The sequence below is a fragment of the Gymnodraco acuticeps genome, unplaced genomic scaffold, assembly GCF_902827175.1.
Source record: "Gymnodraco acuticeps unplaced genomic scaffold, fGymAcu1.1, whole genome shotgun sequence".
In the NCBI taxonomy this organism is placed as follows: Eukaryota; Metazoa; Chordata; class Actinopteri; order Perciformes; family Bathydraconidae; genus Gymnodraco; species Gymnodraco acuticeps.
In genome coordinates, this window is record NW_022990699.1 from 2834281 (window position 1) to 2856246 (window position 21966).

Genomic DNA, 21966 nt, shown 5'->3' on the forward strand with positions numbered 1-21966 from the left:
CTCTGTTTTCAGCAGAAGTCCACCACAAACATGCTGCTCTTTAAATCCTCACAGGACACACCGTCTTCTCTCTAAGCTGTAAAACACTGAATGGAGATAAAGGGGTGGACCACGGCACTGCTGATTTGGACAGTACGTCAGTGATGTATCAACAGCGGCGCTCAGAGCCCTTCCACGGTAATGTATGTGGTGGCAAAAATATTAGGAACACTTTAAATAGTATACAATAAGCGTTTGGATGCATTTCTATGTATAATGGTATGGCTTCTGACCAGTGGCGGCTCCGGAGTAATTTTGTTGGGTAATCTATGGTAGGGCTAACCCATACAGTGGTGGGGCTCAAGTCAGTATTTGCAATGTAATTACATACACGCTATATCGCCCCCCTTGACAGTGAAACGCCACGCGTGAGGTTTAGATTATTTCCCTGTCTCAATCCAAATTGAACTCTATGAAATAAAAAGGCACATTTGTCTTGTAGTAAATAAAAAGGGCGACCTGGAGCCAATCCTGCAATTTCCACACAAGTGAAAGAGTTGACATGCTGAAAACCCAACTCCTGCAGGGGGGTCTGGGGGGATTCTCCCCCAGGAGATTTTTGAAATACTAACATAAAATACACATTCTGGTACTCTCTTGAGAAGAACAATAAATACATCTATTACTACACGACATATTTAAAAAAAATGAATGCCATTTTAGTTTTTTGTTACTTTGTTCTGAAAGCTGAACCTGCTGCTCCTCACAGAGAGAAGACGGAAGAGGCTGTGAATTACTTTACATTGTGGATAAGGGTGGATAGCCCCCATTGTTCTGTGTGTCAAAATGAAAGACAGCCCACACACCTATCAATCATCAAACCGTGGGTTCCTATTTCATTACCTGTTGATTTCTATCAACACGTAATGTTGTATCGATGTAGTTAGAGATGTACTACAGCAAAAGTATTCTCGGTCGGGACTTCCTGCAACAACACCACGCCGTTATCTTGATTCTGATTGGCCAGAAGACATTATCAAAGATGTTCTATTGGAAAGACGATCACTACGTGACAACAGTTTTCAAAACCGTTTCTAGTCTTCGGTATTTCCAGACAAGTGACTACTGAAATCAATCTTACTAACTGCTGTCTGTGCAATGTACTCCGCGTGAGTTGGTGGACTTTATTTTGCTTACTTTAACATCATTAAGCTAAGCCATTTCTTGGTATGACTGTAACCTACCCCAGCCATACCCTGGCGCCACCACTGCTTCTGACTTTAAACAAACAAATAAATAAATGAATAAATAACAACACCACTAATGATTATTGCAATACCCTGATAGGGAATGTCGTCTTATATTTGACAATGCTGAGACACTTGCCCACTATTATAATTATAAATATCATCACAATAATAATAATAAGGCAATTGATCATTTATATGAGATGTCATTTCAAATTAAAGGTTATGAAGAATGTTCAAGGTCAACGATACAGAAAAGTTTTTCACAAAAAGAGGAGCTGTCCACACTATGGTGCTGAAACGGAACGCTTGCAATTGTTTTCAGGTAAAATGTATCCAAATATATAAGGAAAATCCAGATAAATAATATTAAAAAAGAAAAATACTTTGCAAATTGCACCTCACCTCTAGAGGAGAGTCTGGTTCATCGAGGATGCTCTTTTCACTCTGTATCCGCTGCATCGTCCCTGTAGAACTGGGGTCCATTATCAGCACGTTCTGACTACCTGCTCCACCAAACTTACAGTCACTCTTTCTGGAGTCAGTCGTCCTGCACACCTCGTAGTTGTACACGTGTTGGAGAGTCCCTGTCCCCAAAGTGTCTGAGTAACGTGGAGGATAATAAGGAATCACAGGGAGATTGGAGTGAAACATGATGCGAGACTGTCTCCACCTGTAGATCTTCACTGATATAATAAGGCGTCGTCTCTCCGCACAAAGCCTCTCTGTCTATTCTCTCCTGAATGAGAAGGACTCCCCTTTCTTTCTTCAGCCCGATGTATTCTACACTGCCTCCTGTATTGACATGGGCTTTACCTGATTTCAGCCTTTTAAGATCTAAACCTAAATCCTGAGCGATGTTACCAACAACAGAGCCTTTCGACATTTCTTCGGGGATGGAATAACTGACCTGCCCGATCACGTAGCTGAGGCATTTCAGCGAGAGAAACAACAGTACTCGCCGTCTCATTGTTCTGCCTGTAATCGTTTCCTGCACCGTTAAAACAAATACATCCCAATTCAGTCAATGCCAAAGTAGAAATCAAGAAAAACCGTCCACACTCCAACTTCAGTAGGAAAAACAAAGCATCCAGAGATGTAAATCCTCTTAGGGCTCCATATAAGCGCAGACTGTTTGCTCCGTCTTTCTCCGGTTATGACTCCCGTACGAATGGGCAGGACAGACAGAAAAATATCAACTCTAATTCACAACACGCTTGCCAATAGCGACCCTCTGAGTTGAAAATACAAATTACAACAATTGATATGAAACAAATGGAGTTACACTGATGCAGTGGCGGCTCCAGAGTATTTTTGTTGGGTAATCTATGGTAGGGCTAACCCTGCAGTGGTGGGGCTCAAGTCAGTATTTGCAATGTAATTACATACATGCTCCCCTTGACAGTGAAACGCCACGCGTGAGGTTTAGATTATTTCCCTGTCTCAATCCAAATTGAACTCTATGAAACAAAAAGGCACATTCGTCTTGTAGTAAATAAAAAGGGCGACCTGGAGCCAATCCTGCAATTTCCACATAAGTGAAAGGTTTGCTGAAAACGCAACCCCTTCAGGGGGGTCTGGGGGGATTCTCCCCCAGGAGATTTTTTGAAATACTAACATAAAATACACATTCTGGTACTCTCTTGAGAAGAAAAATAAATACATCTATTACTACACGACATATTTAAAATAATGAATGCATTTTAGTTTTTTGTTACTTTGTGCTGAAAGCTGAACCTGCTGCTCCTCACAGAGAGAAGAGGGAAGAGGCTGTGAATTACTTTACATTGTGGATAAGGGTGGATAGCCCCCATTGTTCTGCGTGTCAACATGAAAGACAGCCCACACACCTATCAATCATCAAACCGTGGGGTCTTATTTCATTACGTGTTGATTTCAACATGTAATGTTGTATCGATGTATATAGACATGTTACAGCAAAAGTATTCTCCGTCGGGACTTCCTTCAACAACACCACGCCGTTCTCTTGATTCTGATTGGCCAGAAGACAACATTATCAAAGATGTTCTATTAAGAAGACTATACTTGAAAAAAGTTTTCAAAACCGTTTCTATTCTTCGGTATTTCCAGACAAGTGAAATCAATCTTATTAACTGCTGTCTGTGCAATTTACTCCGCTCGAGTTGGCGGACTTTATTTTGCTTACTTTAACATAATTTGTCATGGTGGGGCTAAGCCATTTCTTGGTATGGCTGAAGCATACCCCAGCCAAACCCTGGTGCCGCCACTGCACTGATGATCAAGAGAATGTAAAATCAGAAAATAACCTGGCCATTTACTTGGCATAATGATATTTTCCAATATATATTGTTTTATAATTATGTCCTGAAGTGATATTGTCACATATCTGAGCGAAAAATGATCAAATTAGTGTGTTTGAAGAATATTCTTCAGGAATAGGAGGATATGAAGCATAGGCGGAATGAAAAAACAGCAAATGGGTACTCTACTGTTGTCAGCGTTAAGTCTCACTGTCCATGGTGCTGAGTACAAATGTGGTAAATAACTTAATCTCTCAGGCTTTGATTAGCTTTCTCTTTTGAGATGCTACTGAGAGCAACCAAGTAAATGCAATACATGCAATAAAATGATTGTGAAATTCTTAAAAGGGGAATTATTATGATAGGTACAGTTTCTAACCTCTAGAGGAGAGTCTGGTTCATCCAGGATGCTCTTTTCACTCTGTATCCGCTGCATCGTCCCTGTAGAACTGGGGTCCATTATCAGCACGTTCTGACTACCGGCTCCGCCGAACTTACAGTCACTCTTTCTGGAGTCAGTCGTCCTGCACACCTCGTAGTTGTACACGTGTTGGAGAGTCCCTGTCCCCAAAGTGTCTGAGTAACGTGGAGGATAATATGGAATCACAGGGAGATTGGAGTGAAACATGATGCGAGACTGTCTCCACCTGTAGATCTTCACTGATATAATAACCACTAAACACGTGATGAAGAGGAAGGACACTACAGCCAGAGCCAGCACTAAGTAAAAAGTCAGGTTGTCATTGTACTCCTTGTCCTGTGTAAAGTCAGTGAACTCAGACAGCACTTCCGGGAAGCTGTCAGCCACCACCACGTTAACAATAACTGCAGCTGAACGAGAGGGCTGCCCGTTGTCCTCCACTATAACAGACAGTCTTTGTTTCACAGCATCTTTATCAGTCACCTGGCGGATAGTCCTTATTTCTCCATTCTGTAAGCCCACTTCAAACAGCGCCCTGTCTGTGGCTTTCTGCAGTTTATAGGAGAGCCAGGCATTCTGTCCAGAGTCCACATCAACAGCCACCACTTTAGTGACCAGATAGCCCACATCTGCTGAACGAGGCACCATCTCAGCCACCAGAGAGCCACCAGTCTGGACTGGGTACAGGACCTGAGGAGGGTTGTCGTTCTGGTCCTGGATCAGTATTTTCACAGTCACGTTGCTACTGAGTGGAGGAGAGCCTCCATCCTGAGCTTTGACTACCAGCTGAAGTTGTTTAATTTGCTCATAATCAAAAGAACGAAGTGCACTAAGAACTCCAGTTTCTGAGTTCAAAGACACATAAGTAGAAACTGGACTTCCACTGACTTGTGTTTCCTCTAAAAGATAAGAGACTCTGGCGTTTTGGTTCCAATCAGAGTCCCGCGCACTGACAGCAAATATAGTCGCTCCAGGTGAATTGTTCTCTGTTATGTAAGCGGAGTAACTATTTTTTTTAAATAAAGGTGCGTTATCATTTACATCAGATATTTTAAGATGTAATTTTGTTGAGCTAGAAAGTGGGGGAGAGCCCATATCAGTGGCTGTTATTGTTATATTATACTCGGAGACAGATTCTCTATCAAAGTGTTGATCTGAGATCAAATTGTAATAATTAGTTAGAGAAGATTCTATCTTAAAGGGAAGTTTAACATCTATTGAACATTGTATTCGCCCATTGTATTCAGAGTCTGGATCTTTTATGTTTAAAATGGCAATTGTTGTACCAGGAAGGGCATCCTCAGAAACAGGGCTTAAAAAAGACATGATATTTATAACTGGGGAATTGTCGTTGACATCCACAACATCAAATATAATTTTACTTGTTCCGGTTAAACCACCCTGATCCTTTGCCTCTACTCTCACTTCGTATTTTCTGTCTTTTTCATAATCTATCTGCCCAGACACAGAAACTATGCCGGTGATTTCATCAACACTGAATAAATTTGCTGCACTTCCTTTTGTTTTTGACAAACTGTAAGTAATAAGTCCATTTGAACCACTGTCCGCGTCTGTGGCATTAACTGAGATAATGATCGTGCCTTTAATTGTGTTTTCCATCACAGATGCTTTATACACTGATTGGTTAAAAACCGGAATATTGTCGTTTGCATCTAACACAGTGACATCTATATTTACTGTACCGGATCTCTGGGGACTTCCTCCATCAACTGCGATCAGTTTTAAAGACATATGGGGATGTAGCTCTCTGTCTAAAGGCTTCTGGAGCACCATTTCAACATATTTACTTCCATCTGGATTTGCATGTTGCTTCAAAATAAAATTATCGTTTGGTGATAAAATATAATCTTGCAACGAGTTTTTCCCCACATCTAGATCCTCTGCACCCTGCAGTGGAAACTGTACTCCCGCAGAAGCCAATTCACTTACTTCAAAACAGATAGGCTTATCTTTATTTGGAAAGCTGGGAGCGTGATCATTGATATCTAAAACCTCAACAGTTACTCTGTGCAGTTCCATCGGGCTTTCTAAAATCATCTCAAAGCTGAAGCTACACGGCGTTACGTCTCCACACAGCTCCTCTCGGTCTATTCTCTCATTCACGACTAGAATCCCTTTGTCCGTCTTCAGCTCGGTGTACTGGATGTTTTCTCCGGTCACGATACGGGCCCGCCCAGAACGAAGCCTCTTCAGATCCAACCCGAGATCCTGTGCTACATTGCCGATAACAGAGCCTTTCTTCATCTCCTCTGGAATAGAATAACGAATCTGCGCACCTACCATATTAACCGTGTGAAGCAGCAACATAAGCAGTCCTATTTGCCCTCGAAATCCGTAACACAATGGCAGTCTTGCGCATATGAAGGTGAGAGATCCCCGCAATGCCATCACGGCAACACAGAATATACAAATCTGTAACCAGTGGACAAGAAAGGAAAACTAGTTTCGATATATCCGTTTGCTGATGGTTAATCACGTCCTCCGCCAGCAAATGCAAGTCTGTGAGATGATGTTGTCTCTTTGGTGCCCTCAACCTCGACAAAACACAGAGAGCCTTCTCCACTGTATAGTCTGCTTAGGGGTGGACTTAATGACGACATTTAACAGGATATCATTTACTGACCAACAGCGTCGCTTAGAGTCTAAAAGCTGAACATAAATTACAGCAAATACCACAATAAATATCTGATCTATGGTAGAAATAATTTTAATTTCGGAAAGTCTTTTTAAAAAAACTCCTTTTATTTGGTAAAACTGAAATATTTCGCCATTCAACATGTTTTTTTAATACCAGATTCTGAGAAGTTTTAGGAAAGAGAACATGTGTCAATAAAATAAAATTTTATGAGTAATGTAATACAAGTTGTTTAGTGCTCACGGTCAAAGAAGAAAAAACAAATACATATATAATCGATAAAATGGTTATCTTCATGTACAAAAAATGTGCATGTTTAAAAGCGAAAAAACGTTTTATTTACTCCCTACAATGATTCAGCGGTTTGAAGGTCTTATAAATCACTCAGAAAACACTATCATGAAAGTGGAGGATCCTGGCTCTACTTAAGAAATTGTAGAGCACTGTTCAAAATGCATGTGTTGCCAACTGCATCTCTATTTTCCAAGCGTGAGTATGTTTTACCTGCTCTTGTGACAAAACAAATTCCTAATTTGTCGAAATAAAATAAATTGTATCTAAACAATGATTACGTTGCCAGTCAAATGCACGCACATCTAAAGGATGAAAGTGACTGATTACTTTCCTCAAAACGCATTGAGATAGAATAATGTGGATATCAAATTGCAAATGAAAGTCATTCAGGAGCATTTGCTTTCCGAAGAATAATCTTTGTAATGTTTAACAGATGCAGCATTTCGATCAGGTTTTGTAACAAAACTAAGCTGTCCGTGGTGCTGAAAATGAAACGAGAAACAAAAAGAGAAAAAAGGAGCCAAAAATACGAAGCTAGTATGTTTGACTCACCTCTAGAGGAGAGTCTGGTTCATCCAGGATGCTCTTTCCACTCTGTATCCGCTGCATCGTCCCTGTAGAACTGGGGTCCATTATCAGCACGTTCTGACTACCTGCTCCGCCGAACTTACAGTCACTCTTTCTGGAGTCAGTCGTCCTGCACACCTCGTAGTTGTACACGTGTTGGAGAGTCCCTGTCCCCAAAGTGTCTGAGTAACGTGGAGGATAATAAGGAATCACAGGGAGATTGGAGTGAAACATGATGCGAGACTGTCTCCACCTGTAGATCTTCACTGATATAATAACCACTAAACACGTGATGAAGAGGAAGGACACTACAGCCAGAGCCAGCACTAAGTAAAAAGTCAGGTTGTCATTGTACTCCTTGTCCTGTGTAAAGTCAGTGAACTCAGACAGCACTTCCGGGAAGCTGTCAGCCACCACCACGTTAACAATGACTGTAGCTGAACGAGAGGGCTGCCCGTTGTCCTCCACTATAACAGACAGTCTTTGTTTCACAGCATCTTTATCAGTCACCTGGCGGATAGTCCTTATTTCTCCATTCTGTAAGCCCACTTCAAACAGCGCCCTGTCTGTGGCTCTCTGCAGTTTATAGGAGAGCCAGGCATTCTGTCCAGAGTCCACATCAACAGCCACCACTTTAGTGACCAGATAGCCCACATCTGCTGAACGAGGCACCATCTCAGCCACCAGAGAGCCACCAGTCTGGACTGGGTACAGGACCTGAGGAGGGTTGTCGTTCTGGTCCTTGATCAGTATTTTCACAGTCACATTGCTACTCAGTGGAGGAGAGCCTCCATCCTGAGCTTTGATTACGAAAACCAACTGTTTGATCTGCTCGTAATCAAATGAGCGCAACGCATGTATAACTCCGCTTTCTGCATTTATAGAAATATATTCAAAAACGGGAGACCCGCCGATTTTAGTATCTTCCAGAATATAAGATATACGGGCGTTTTGGTTTTCATCAGGATCTTCAGCTCTCACAGTGAGAACAGCAATACCTGGAGAGTTATTCTCTGCAATAAACGCATTGTAAACACTTTGTGAAAACACAGGAGCATTATCGTTCACATCAGAGATCTTTAAATTAAAGTTTTTTCTTGTCGAGAGAGGAGGCATTCCTGCATCTGTCGCAACTACAGTGATATTATATTCCGAAACAATTTCACGATCTAATATCGTATCTGTTACCAAAGTGTAGTAATTTCTTAAATTAGATTTAATCTTAAAAGGTGCATTTTGTTCTATTTTACATGTTACCTTTCCATTTTCACCTGAGTCAAGATCTTTCACATTTATAATGCCAATAGTTGTACCAGGAGGAGAGTCTTCTGACACAGGGCTAGTGAAGGACATGACACTAATCGTAGGGGAGTTGTCATTTACATCACCTACTTCAATTATCACTTTACTGGAATCTGTCAAACCTCCCTGATCTTTAGCTTCAATTCTAAGTTCGTATTTTTTTTCTTTTTCATAATCAATTAACCCTGTTATAAGAACTACACCAGATTGTTCATTAACTGTAAACAAATTACTAAGGCCACTGCTGATGTCTGAAAAATAATATGTTACAATACTATTTGACCCAAAATCTGCATCACTGGCGTTAACAGTGGTAACGTAAGTATCTCTTGGAGCGTTTTCCATTACTGAAGCTTTGTATACAGACTGATTGAATACAGGTGAATTATCATTCACATCAAGAACAGTGATATCTATATTTACTGTACCAGATCTCTGCGGAGTTCCGCCGTCAACAGCTATCAGCTTTAGAGACAGATTCGGGTTGGTCTCCCGGTCTAATGGCTTCTGCAGCACCATCTCTGCGTATTTCTTTCCATCTGCATTTGAGTTTTGTTTCACTACGAAATTCTCATTCTCGGTCAAAAAGTATTCTCTTAATCCATTGATCCCAACATCGAGATCTTCTGCACTCGTCAACGGAAAACGAGAGCCAGCATTAGCTGATTCGCTGATTTCAAAACGGATAGTATCTCTTTTAAACGTAGGAGAATGATCATTTATGTCTGTTATTTCTACTGTAATTTGATGCAACTCCATCGGGTTTTCTAAAATCACCTCAAAGCTGAAGCTACACGGCGTAACGTCTCTACACAGCTGCTCTCGGTCTATTCTCTCATTCACGACTAGAATCCCTTTGTCTGCCTTCAGCTCGGTGTACTGGATGTTTTCTCCGGTCACGATCCGGGCCCGCCCAGAACGGAGCCTCTTCAGATCCAAACCAAGGTCCTGTGCTACATTACCGATTAGGGAGCCTTTCTTCATCTCCTCTGGGATTGAATATCGGATTTGTCCGCTGACCACTTGAATTAGATAAAGAAAGAAAAACAGTAGCTTCCAGTTCTGTCCGCAGCCAAAGTGCCATCTCACGCATCGCGAGTATGGAGAGATTCCACACGCCATTGCAAAAATAAAAATAGGATAATATACTCTGCACCAAAACAAACACGACCCGTATCCTGAAAAAGGACACCGAGCGTCCTACGTATATAAGGAGACTTTCCGTGGTCTTTTTAGTTCGTATTTATCCGAATTGAAATTGAAATGCTTGTTACCCTCAGATATCAGCCCACTAAGTGCACACCACCTCCTTTTCTCTCATAGGGAGGGGACTTTGTGATAATGTTTTGGACAAATGTAGATTAACCAACAGCGTCGCTTAGAGTCCAAAATCAGTAACACCGTGCAACATAGATGACATTCTGTAAATATTAAATTATTGATCAAATCTGAATGGTGCATACTCAAATTATGTAAAAATACGTAATCCAAGTATTCAGTAGAATACAAATAAAAATACCTATTAATCTCAAATTAATTATTATAATTTATGTATTTGTTTGCAGTTAAATCTTTATAAACGAATAGAAACATAATTACCAAACAAGTAACCCAAATGAACACAAGTGAAGTACAACTTCAATCTTATTTAATATGGGGAAGCAATGTGAAATAAAAAACATAGGGATTGGTAAAGCTAATTGAGATTAAATAAGGAACGTATATTGTTAGTGAACAATTCAGGTCAAGAGCAAACCATGCCACTATTTCAAAGGTTTTAACAGACTGGAGAGCAGCCTCGCTGCAAACCACATTAAAAACATGACAAGACCAAGATAAAACAAAATGCGTCTAAAGAAAATGTAAAACCAAAAATCAGCATATTAATAAGAGGGAAAAAAAGAGAATATTTTGTAAAGTTCTTAATGTAAATAATGAAGCGCTATTCATATCAAACGAGAGGAGAGATGCTGTCCATGTTGCTGAATAGGATGCAGCACTTCACTAACAATGTCTCGAAACACAGAAAGAGGGGAACCGTCACAGAAAGCTACATTATTTAACTAACCTCTAGAGGAGAGTCTGGTTCATCCAGGATGCTCTTTTCACTCTGTATCCGCTGCATCGTCCCTGTAGAACTGGGGTCCATTATCAGCACGTTCTGACTACCTGCTCCGCCGAACTTACAGTCACTCTTTCTGGAGTCAGTCGTCCTGCACACCTCGTAGTTGTACACGTGTTGGAGAGTCCCTGTCCCCAAAGTGTCTGAGTAACGTGGAGGATAATAAGGAATCACAGGGAGATTGGAGTGACACATGATGCGAGACTGTCTCCACCTGTAGATCTTCACTGATATAATAACCACTAAACACGTGATGAAGAGGAAGGACACTACAGCCAGAGCCAGCACTAAGTAAAAAGTCAGGTTGTCATTGTACTCCTTGTCCTGTGTAAAGTCAGTGAACTCAGACAGCACTTCCGGGAAGCTGTCAGCCACCACCACGTTAACAATGACTGTAGCTGAACGAGAGGGCTGCCCGTTGTCCTCCACTATAACAGACAGTCTTTGTTTCACAGCATCTTTATCAGTCACCTGGCGGATAGTCCTTATTTCTCCATTCTGTAAGCCCACTTCAAACAGCGCCCTGTCTGTGGCTTTCTGCAGTTTATAGGAGAGCCAGGCATTCTGTCCAGAGTCCACATCAACAGCCACCACTTTAGTGACCAGATAGCCCACATCTGCTGAACGAGGCACCATCTCAGCCACCAGAGAGCCACCAGTCTGGACTGGGTACAGGACCTGAGGAGGGTTGTCGTTCTGGTCCTGGATCAGTATTTTCACAGTCACATTGCTACTCAGTGGAGGAGAGCCTCCATCCTGAGCTTTGACTACCACCTGAAGTTGTTTAATTTGCTCATAATCAAAAGAACGAAGTGCACTAAGAACTCCAGTTTCTGAGTTCAAAGACACATAAGTAGAAACTGGACTTCCACTGACTTGTGTTTCCTCTAAAAGATAAGAGACTCTGGCGTTTTGGTTCCAATCAGAGTCCCGCGCGCTGACAGCAAATATAGTCGCTCCAGGTGAATTGTTCTCTGTTATGTAAGCGGAGTAACTATTTTTATTAAATAAAGGTGCGTTATCATTTACATCAGATATTTTAAGATGTAATTTTGTTGAACTAGAAAGTGAGGGAGAGCCCATATCAGTGGCTGTTATTGTTATATTATACTCTGAGACAGATTCTCTATCAAAGTGTTGATCTGAGATCAAATTGTAATAATTAGTTAGAGAAGATTCTATCTTAAAGGGAAGTTTAACATCTATTGAACATTTTATTTGCCCATTTTTTTCAGAGTCTAGATCTTTTATGTTTAAAATGGCAATTGTTGTACCAGGAAGGGCATCCTCAGAAACAGGGCTTGAAAAAGACATGATATTTATAACTGGGGCATTGTCGTTGACATCCACAACATCAAATATAATTTTACTTGTTCCTGTTAAACCACCCTGATCCTTTGCCTCTACCCTCACTTCGTATTTTCTGTCTTTTTCATAATCTATCTGCCCAGACACAGAAACTATGCCGGTGATTTCATCAACACTGAATACATTTGCTGCACTTCCTTTTGTTTTTGACAGACTGTAAGTAATATGTCCATTTGAACCACTGTCCGCGTCTGTGGCATTAACTGAGATAATGATCGTGCCTTTCATTGTGTTTTCCATCACAGATGCTTTATACACAGATTGGTTAAATATTGGAGCATTGTCATTGGCATCTAACACAGTGACATCTATATTTACTGTACCGGATCTCTGGGGCGTTCCTCCATCAACTGCGATCAGTTTTAAAGACATATGGGGATGTAGCTCTCTGTCTAAAGGCTTCTGGAGCACCATTTCAACATATTTACTTCCATCTGGATTTGCATGTTGCTTCAAAATAAAATTATCGTTTGGTGATAAAATATAATCTTGCAACGCGTTTTGCCCCACATCTAGATCCTCTGCACTCTGCAGTGGAAACTGTACTCCGATTGCAGCCGATTCACTGATTTCGAGTTTGATATGCTTATCTCTATTTGGAAAGCTGGGAGCGTGATCATTGATATCTAAAACCTCAACAGTTACTCTGTGCAGTTCCATCGGGCTTTCTAAAATCACCTCAAAGCTGAAGCTACACGGCGTTTCGTCTCCACAAAGCTCCTCTCGGTCTATTCTCTCATTCACGACTAGAATCCCTTTGTCCGTCTTCAGCTCGGTGTAGTGGATGTTTTCTCCGGTCACGATACGGGCCCGCCCAGAACGAAGCCTCTTCAGATCCAAACCCAGATCCTGTGCTACATTACCGATAACAGATCCTTTCTTCATCTCCTCTGGTATAGAATAACGAATCTGCGCACCTACCATATTAACCGTGTGAAGCAGCAACATAAGCAGTCCTATTTGCCGTCTAAATCCATAAAACAATGGCAGTCTTGCGCATATGAAGGTGAGAGATCCCCGCAATGCCATCATGGCAACACAGAATAAAAAAATCTGTATCCAGTGGATAAGACGGTAAAACTAGTTTCGATATATCCGTTTGCTGATGGTTAATGACGTCCTCCGCATTTTAAATGCAAGTCTGTGAGATGATGTTGTCTCTTTCGTGCCCTAAACCTCGACAAAACACAGAGAGCCTTCTCCACTGTGTAGTCTGCTTAGGGGTGGACTGAATGACGACATTTAACAGGATATCATTTACTGACCAACAGCGTCGCTTAGAGTCTAAAAGCTGAACATAAATTACAGCAAATACCACACTAAATATCTGATCTATGGTAGAAATAATTTTAATTTCGGAAAATGTTTAAAAAAAACTCATTTTATTTGGTAAAACTCAAATACTTTGCCATTCAACATGTTATTTAATACCAGATTCTGAGTATACGTTTTAGGAAAGAGAACATGTGTAAATAAAAGAAAATGTAATGAGTAATGTAATAAAAGTTGTCTACAGTGCTCACGGTCGAAAAAAAACAAACAAACACATATATATATATAATCAACGAAATGGTTATCTTCATGTACAACACATATGCATGTTTAAAAGCGATAAACGTTTGATTGACTCCCTACAATGATTCAGCGCTTTGAAGGTCTTATAAATCCCTCTCCTAGAAAGTGCAGGATCCTGGTTCTACTTAAGACATTGCACAGCACTGTTCAAAATGCATGTGTTGCTAACGTAAACCACACTAACTGCATCTTTCTTTTCCAACCGTGAATATGTTTTACCTGCTCATGTGCCAAAAACAATTTCCCAAATTGGTATAACTAATATACATTGTATCTAAACAACGATTACGTTGCCAGAAGCACTGCGCACACATCTGAAGGCTGAACATTTCTGATGCTGCATTACTTTCCTCACAACACTGTAGACAACTAATAAAAGTTGTCTACAGTGCTCATGGTCGAAGAAGAAAAAACAAACACATATATATATATTTCATGAAAACACATATATATATATTTCATGGATATATAATCAATAAAACGGTTATATTCATTTACAAAAAATGTTCATGTTTAAAAGCAAAACACGTTTGATTGACTCCCTAAAATGATTCAGCGGTTTGAAGGTCTTATAAATCACTCGCCTAAAGCACTATCATGAAAGTGCAGGATCCTGGTTCTACTTAAGACATTGCACAGCACTGTTCAAAATGCATGTGTTGCTAACGTAAACCACACTAACAACATCTCTATTTTCCAAGCGTGAGTATGTTTTACCTGCTCTTGTGATGAAACAGTTTCCCAAATTTGTATAACTAAAATAAATGGCATCTAAACAATGATTACGTTGCCAGAGCACTGCGCACACATCTGAAGGCTGAACATTACTGATGGTGCATTACTTTCCTCACAACGCATTGAGACAGAATGCAGTAAATAACACATATCAAATGAAAATCATTCAGGAGCCATTTGCTTTCCACAGGCTTGTCTTTGCAATGTTTAAAACACAGCATTTCAATCAGGTTGTGTAAGAAAAAACAAGCTGTCCGTGGTGCTGAAAAGGAAACTAGAAAAACTAAGAGAACAAAGGGGCGAAAAATACGAAGCTATGTTTGACTCACCTCTAAAGGAGAGTCAGGTATAACAGGCTGTCTATGGTGCTGAACGTGACGTGTTGTGTTCAACTGTTCTTTATCATTGCACAAAATGTACGCAGAGACAAAAAGCAAAGCAATATTTTCCTAACTCACCTCTAGAGGAGAGTCTGGTTCATCCAGGATGCTCTTTCCACTCTGTATCCGCTGCATCGTCCCTGTACAACTGGGGTCCATTATCAGCACGTTCTGACTACCTGCTCCGCCGGACTTACAGTCACTCTTTCTGGAGTCAGTCGTCCTGCACACCTCGTAGTTGTACACGTGTTGGAGAGTCCCTGTCCCCAAAGTGTCTGAGTAACGTGGAGGATAATAAGGAATCACAGGGAGATTGGAGTGAAACATGATGCGAGACTGTCTCCACCTGTAGATCTTCACTGATATAATAACCACTAAACACGTGATGAAGAGGAAGGACACTACAGCCAGAGCCAGCACCAAGTAAAAAGTCAGGTTGTCATTGTACTCCTTGTCCTGTGTAAAGTCAGTGAACTCAGACAGCACTTCCGGGAAGCTGTCAGCCACCACCACGTTAACAATGACTGTAGCTGAACGAGAGGGCTGCCCGTTGTCCTCCACTATAACAGACAGTCTTTGTTTCACAACATCTTTATCAGTCACCTGGCGGATAGTCCTTATTTCTCCATTCTGTAAGCCCACTTCAAACAGCGCCCTGTCTGTGGCTTTCTGCAGTTTATAGGAGAGCCAGGCATTCTGTCCAGAGTCCACATCAACAGCCACCACTTTAGTGACCAGATAGCCCACATCTGCTGAACGAGGCACCATCTCAGCCACCAGAGAGCCACCAGTCTGGACTGGGTACAGGACCTGAGGAGGGTTGTCGTTCTGGTCCTGGATCAGTATTTTCACAGTCACATTGCTACTCAGTGGAGGAGAGCCTCCATCCTGAGCTTTGACTACCAGCTGAAGTTGTTTAATTTGCTCATAATCAAAAGAACGAAGTGCACTAAGAACTCCAGTTTCAGAGTTCAAAGACACATAAGTAGAAACTGGACTTCCACTGACTTGTGTTTCCTCTAAAAGATAAGAGACTCTGGCGTTTTGGTTCCAATCAGAGTCCCGCGCGCTGACAGCAAATATAGTCGCTCCAGGTGAATTGTTCTCTGTTATGTAAGCGGAGTAACTATTTTTATTAAATAAAGGTGCGTTATCATTTACATCAGATATTTTAAGATGTAATTTTGTTGAACTAGAAAGTGAGGGAGAGCCCATATCAGTGGCTGTTATTGTTATATTATACTCTGAGACAGATTCTCTATCAAAGTGTTGATCTGAGATCAAATTGTAATAATTAGTTAGAGAAGATTCTATCTTAAAGGGAAGTTTAACATCTATTGAACATTTTATTTGCCCATTTTTTTCAGAGTCTAGATCTTTTATGTTTAAAATGGCAATTGTTGTACCAGGAAGGGCTTCCTCAGAAACGGGGCTTGAAAAAGACATGATATTTATAACTGGGGCATTGTCGTTGACATCCACAACATCAAATATAATTTTACTTGTTCCTGTTAAACCACCCTGATCCTTTGCCTCTACCCTCACCTCGTATTTTCTGTATTTTTCATAATCTATCTGACCAGACACAAAAACTATGCCGGTGTTTTCATTAACACTGAATACATTTGCTGCACTTCCTTTAGTTTTTGACAAACTGTAAGTAATAAGTCCATTTGAACCACTGTCTGCGTCTGTGGCATTAACTGAAACAATGCTTGTGCCTTTCATTGTGTTTTCCATCACAGATGCTTTATACACTGATTGGTTAAATGTTGGAGCATTGTCATTAACATCCAACACGGTGATATCTATATTTACTGTACCGGATCTCTGGGGAGTTCCTCCATCAACTGCGATCAGTTTTAAAGACAGATGGGGATGTAGCTCTCTGTCTAAAGGCTTCTGAAGCACCATTTCAACATATTTACTTCCATCTGGATTTGCATGTTGCTTCAAAATAAAATTATCGTTTGGTGATAAAATATAATCTTGCAACGCGTTTTGCCCCACATCTAGATCCTCTGCGCTCTGCAGTGGAAACTGTACTCCGACTACATTCAGATTCACTGATTTCGAGTTTGATATGCTTATCTTTATTTGGAAAGCTGGGAGCGTGATCATTGATATCTAAAACCTCAACAGTTACTCTGTGCAGTTCCATCGGATTTTCTAGAATCACCTCAAAGCTGAAGCTACACGGCGTTTCGTCTCCACAAAGCTCCTCTCGGTCTATTCTCTCTTTCACGACTAGAATCCCTTTGTCCGTCTTCAGCTCGGTGTAGTGGATGTTTTCTCCGGTCACGATACGGGCCCGCCCAGAAAGGAGCCTCTTCAGATCCAAACCCAGATCCTGTGCTACATTACCGATAACAGATCCTTTCTTCATCTCCTCTGGTATAGAATAACGAATCTGCGCACCTACCATATTAACCGTGTGAAGCAGCAACATAAGCAGTCCTATTTGCCGTCGAAATCCATAACACAATGGCAGTCTTGCGCATATGAAGGTGAGAGATCCCCGCAATGCCATCACGGCAACACAGAATAAACAAATCTGTAACCAGTGGACAAGAAAGTAAAACTAGTTTCGATATATCCGTTTGCTGATGGTTAATGACGTCCTCCGCACTTTAAATGCAAGTCTGTGAGATGATGTTGTCTCTTTCGTGCCCTAAACCTCGACAAAACACAGAGAGCCTTCTCCACTGTATAGTCTGCTTAGGGGTGGACTGAATAAAGACATTTAACAGGATATCATTTACTGACCAACAGCGTCGCTTAGAGTCTAAAAGCTGAACATAAATTACAGCACATTGCACACTACAGCTCTGAAGCAGACAAACTGAACTCTATGGTTGATTTCGGAAAGTCTTTAAAAAATATATACTTGTATGAGTTAAATTGAAATACTTTGCCATTCAACAGGTTATTTAATACCATGATTCTGAGTATATGTTTTAGGAAAGAAAACATGTGTAAATAAATTAAAATGTAATGAGTAATGTAATAAAAGTTGTCTACAGTGCTCACGGTCGAAGAAGAAAAAAAAAACACATATATATTTCATGAAAACACATATATATATATTTCATAAAAACACATATATATATATTTCATGGATATATAATCAATACAATTGTTAAATTAATTTACAAAAAATATGCATGTTTAAAAACGAAACATGTTTGATTGACTCCCTAAAATGATTCAGCGGTTTGAAGGTCTTATAAATCACTCACCTAAAGCACAATCATGAAAGTGCAGGATCCTGGTTCTACTTAAGACATTGCACAGCACTGTTCAAAATGCATGTGTTGCTAACGTAAACCACACTAACAACATCTCTATTTTCCAAGCGTGAGTATGTTTTACCTGCTCTTGTGACGAAACAGTTTCCCAAATGTGTATAACTAAAATAAATGGCATCTAAACAATGATTACGTTGCCAGAGCACTGCGCACACATCTGAAGGCTGAACATTACTGATGCTGCATTACTTTCCTCACAACGCATTGAGACAGAATGCAGTAAATAACACATATCAAATGAAAATCATTCAGGAGCCATTTGCTTTCCACAGGCTTATCTTTGCAATGTTTAAAACACAGCATTTCAATCAGGTTGTGTAAGAAAAAACAAGCTGTCCGTGGTGCTGAAAAGGAAACTAGAAAAACTAAGAGAACAAAGGGGCGAAAAATACGAAGCTATGTTTGACTCACCTCTAAAGGAGAGTCAGGTATAACAAGCTGTCTATGGTGCTGAAAGTGACGTGTTGTGTTCAACTGTTCTTTATCATTGCACAAAATATACGCAGAGACAAAAAGCAAAGCAATATTTTCCTAACTCACCTCTAGAGGAGAGTCTGGTTCATCCAGGATGCTCTTTTCACTCTGTATCCGCTGCATCGTCCCTGTAGAACTGGGGTCCATTATCAGCACGTTCTGACTACCTGCTCCGCCGGACTTACAGTCACTCTTTCTGGAGTCAGTCGTCCTGCACACCTCGTAGTTGTACACGTGTTGGAGAGTCCCTGTCCCCAAAGTGTCTGAGTAACGTGGAGGATAATAAGGAATCACAGGGAGATTGGAGTGAAACATGATGCGAGACTGTCTCCACCTGTAGATCTTCACTGATATAATAACCACTAAACACGTGATGAAGAGGAAGGACACTACAGCCAGAGCCAGCACTAAGTAAAAAGTCAGGTTGTCATTGTACTCCTTGTCCTGTGTAAAGTCAGTGAACTCAGACAGCACTTCCGGGAAGCTGTCAGCCACCACCACGTTAACAATGACTGTAGCTGAACGAGAGGGCTGCCCGTTGTCCTCCACTATAACAGACAGTCTTTGTTTCACAGCATCTTTATCAGTCACCTGGCGGATAGTCCTTATTTCTCCATTCTGTAAGCCCACTTCAAACAGCGCCCTGTCTGTGGCTTTCTGCAGTTTATAGGAGAGCCAGGCATTCTGTCCAGAGTCCACATCAACAGCCACCACTTTAGTGACCAGATAGCCCACATCTGCTGAACGAGGCACCATCTCAGCCACCAGAGAGCCACCAGTCTGGACTGGGTACAGGACCTGAGGAGGGTTGTCGTTCTGGTCCTGGATCAGTATTTTCACAGTCACATTGCTACTGAGTGGAGGAGAGCCTCCATCCTGAGCTTTGATTTCGACAACCAAATGTTTGATCTGCTCATAATCAAATGAGCGCAACGCATGTATAACTCCGCTTTCTGCATTTATAGAAACATATTCAGAAACCGGAGACCCGCCGAGTTTAGTATCTTCCAGAATATAAGATATACGGGCGTTTTGGTTTTCATCAGGATCTTTAGCTCTCACAGTGAGAACAGAAATACCTGGAGAGTTATTCTCTGCAATAAACGCACTGTAAACACTTTGTGAAAACGCAGGAGCATTATCGTTCACATCAGAGATCTTTAAATTAAAGTGTTTTCTTGTCGAGAGAGGAGGCATTCCTGCATCTGTCACAACTATAGTGATATTATATTCTGAAACACTTTCACGATCCAATACAGTATCTGTTACCAAAGTGTAGTAATTTCTTAAATTAGATTTAATCTTAAAAGGTGCATTTTGTTCTATTTTACATGTTACCTTTCCGTTTTCACCTGAATCAAGATCTTTCACATTTATAATGCCAATAGTTGTGCCAGGAGGAGAATCTTCTGACACAGGGCTAGTGAATGACATGACACTAATCGTAGGGGAGTTGTCATTTACATCACCTACTTCAATTATCACTTTACTGGAATCTGTCAAACCTCCCTGATCTTTTGCATCTATTCTGAGCTCGTACTTTTTGTCTTTTTCATAATCGATAGGACCTCTAATAAATACGAGACCAGTTTTTTCATCAATCATAAACAAATGACCGAGTTCACTATTGAGGTCGGAAAAAGAATATGTTACAATACTATTTGACCCAAAATCTGCATCACTGGCGTTAACAGTGGTAACGTAAGTATCTCTGGGAGCGTTTTCCATTACTGTAGCTTTGTATACAGACTGATTAAATACAGGTGCATTATCATTGGCATCAAGAACAGTGATATCTATATTTACTGTACCAGATCTCTGCGGAGATCCGCCGTCAACAGCTATCAGCTTTAGAGACAGATTAGGGTTGGTCTCTCTGTCTAATGGCTTCTGCAGCACCATCTCTGCGTATTTCTTTCCATCGGCATTAGAGTTTTGTTGTAAAACAAAATGATCATTCTCGGTCAAAAAATATTCCCTTAAATCATTGATACCAACATCTGGGTCTTCTGCACTTGTCAATGAAAAACGAGCACCAGCACTTGCAATTTCGCTGATTTCGAAACGGATAGTATCTCTTTTAAACGTAGGAGAATGATCATTTATGTCTGTTATTTCTACTGTAATTTGATGCAACTCCATCGGGTTTTCTAAAATCACCTCAAAGCTGAAGCTGCATGGCGTTACGTCTCTACAAAGCTGCTCTCGGTCTATTCTCTCTTTCACGACTAGAATCCCTTTGTCTGCCTTCAGCTCGGTGTACTGGATGTTTTCTCCGGTCACGATACGGGCCCGCCCAGAACGGAGCCTCTTCAGATCCAAACCAAGGTCCTGTGCTACATTACCGATTAGGGAGCCTTTCTTCATCTCCTCTGGGATTGAATATCGGATTTGTCCGCTGACCACTTGAATTAGATAAAGAAAGAAAAACAAGAGTTTCCACTTCTGTCCGCAGCCAAAGTGCCATCTCACGCATCGCGAGTATGGAGAGATTCCACACGCCATTGCAAAAATAAAAATAGGATAATATACTCTGCAACAAAACAAACACGACCCGTATCCGTTAGGTTGTATTTATCCGAATTGAGATTTAAATGCTTGCTAGTGTGTTACCCTCAGATATCAGCCCACTAAGTGCACACTACCTCCTTTTCTCTCATAGGGAGGGGACTTTGTGATAATGTTTTGGAAAAACGTAGATCAACCAACAGCGTCGCTTAGAGTCCAAAATCAGTAACACCGTGCAACATAGAATACATTCTGGAAATATTAAATGATTGATCAAATCTGAATGGTGCATACTCAAACTATGACAAAATACGTAATCCAAGTATTCCGTGAAATAAAATACATATTCATCTCAAATTAATTATTATCATGTATGTATTGGTTTGCAGTTAAATCTTTATAAACAAAAATAGAAACAGAATTACCGAACAAGTAACTCAAATGAACACAAGCTAATTACAACTTCAATCCTATTTAATTTGGGGAAGCAATGGGACATATAAAACATGGGGCTTGGTAAAACTAATTGAGATTAAATAAGGAACACATTGATTGTTAATAAAACATTTCATGTGCTGAGCAAACCACAACCACCATTTCAAACTTGTTAACAGACTACGGAGAGCAGCCTCATGCAAACCATGTTTAAAAAATGACAAGAACAAGGTAAAACAAAATGCGTCTTAAAAAAACGTTGTCTATGTAAAACCAAAAATCAGCATATTAATAAGAGGGAAAAAGTGGAAAG

The 21966-nt window shown here is 40.7% G+C and overlaps 5 protein-coding genes and 1 pseudogene across 8 annotated transcripts in view; all 6 read right to left on the minus strand.

The window, feature by feature from the left end:
* The window catches only part of LOC117555816 (protocadherin gamma-C5-like), a 248914-nt gene that overhangs the window by 148956 nt on the left and 77992 nt on the right, over window positions 1-21966 (minus strand). The window lies entirely within an intron of this gene.
* Window positions 9-6482, minus strand: LOC117555724 (protocadherin beta-16-like). Its single transcript, XM_034230691.1, has 3 exons — window positions 4156-6482; window positions 1632-1899; window positions 9-71 (listed from the first exon to the last, which is right to left on the minus strand). The coding sequence occupies exons 1-3, from the start codon at window positions 6336-6338 to the stop codon at window positions 9-11; spliced, it is 2514 nt and encodes an 837-aa protein (XP_034086582.1). The 5' UTR covers window positions 6339-6482.
* Window positions 7414-9908, minus strand: LOC117555835 (protocadherin beta-16-like). Its single transcript, XM_034230851.1, has one exon. It carries the CDS (start codon window positions 9868-9870, stop codon window positions 7414-7416), a length of 2457 nt encoding a protein of 818 aa, XP_034086742.1. The 5' UTR covers window positions 9871-9908.
* LOC117555832 (protocadherin gamma-A2-like) lies at window positions 10808-13458 on the minus strand. The gene has a single exon (XM_034230848.1). The coding sequence runs from the start codon at window positions 13268-13270 to the stop codon at window positions 10808-10810; it is 2463 nt and encodes an 820-aa protein (XP_034086739.1). The 5' UTR covers window positions 13271-13458.
* LOC117555833 lies at window positions 14998-17663 on the minus strand (annotated as a pseudogene).
* Window positions 18768-21215, minus strand: LOC117555837 (protocadherin gamma-A1-like). Its single transcript, XM_034230853.1, has one exon. It carries the CDS (start codon window positions 21213-21215, stop codon window positions 18768-18770), a length of 2448 nt encoding a protein of 815 aa, XP_034086744.1.

Coding starts and splice junctions, on each gene's coding strand:
- LOC117555837 (XM_034230853.1), bottom strand. CDS start 21,215: ATGGCGTGTGGAATCTCTCCATACTCGCGATGCGTGAGATGGCACTTT.
- LOC117555724 (XM_034230691.1), bottom strand. CDS start 6,338: ATGGCATTGCGGGGATCTCTCACCTTCATATGCGCAAGACTGCCATTG. Junction 1,900..4,155: donor ATATCAGTGAAGATCTACAG/GTGGAGACAGTC, acceptor GAAGATCTACAG/GTGGAGACAGTCTCGCATCA. Junction 72..1,631: donor AACCAGACTCTCCTCTAGAG/GTGAGGTGCAAT, acceptor TTTACAGCTTAG/AGAGAAGACGGTGTGTCCTG.
- LOC117555832 (XM_034230848.1), bottom strand. CDS start 13,270: ATGATGGCATTGCGGGGATCTCTCACCTTCATATGCGCAAGACTGCCA.
- LOC117555835 (XM_034230851.1), bottom strand. CDS start 9,870: ATGGCGTGTGGAATCTCTCCATACTCGCGATGCGTGAGATGGCACTTT.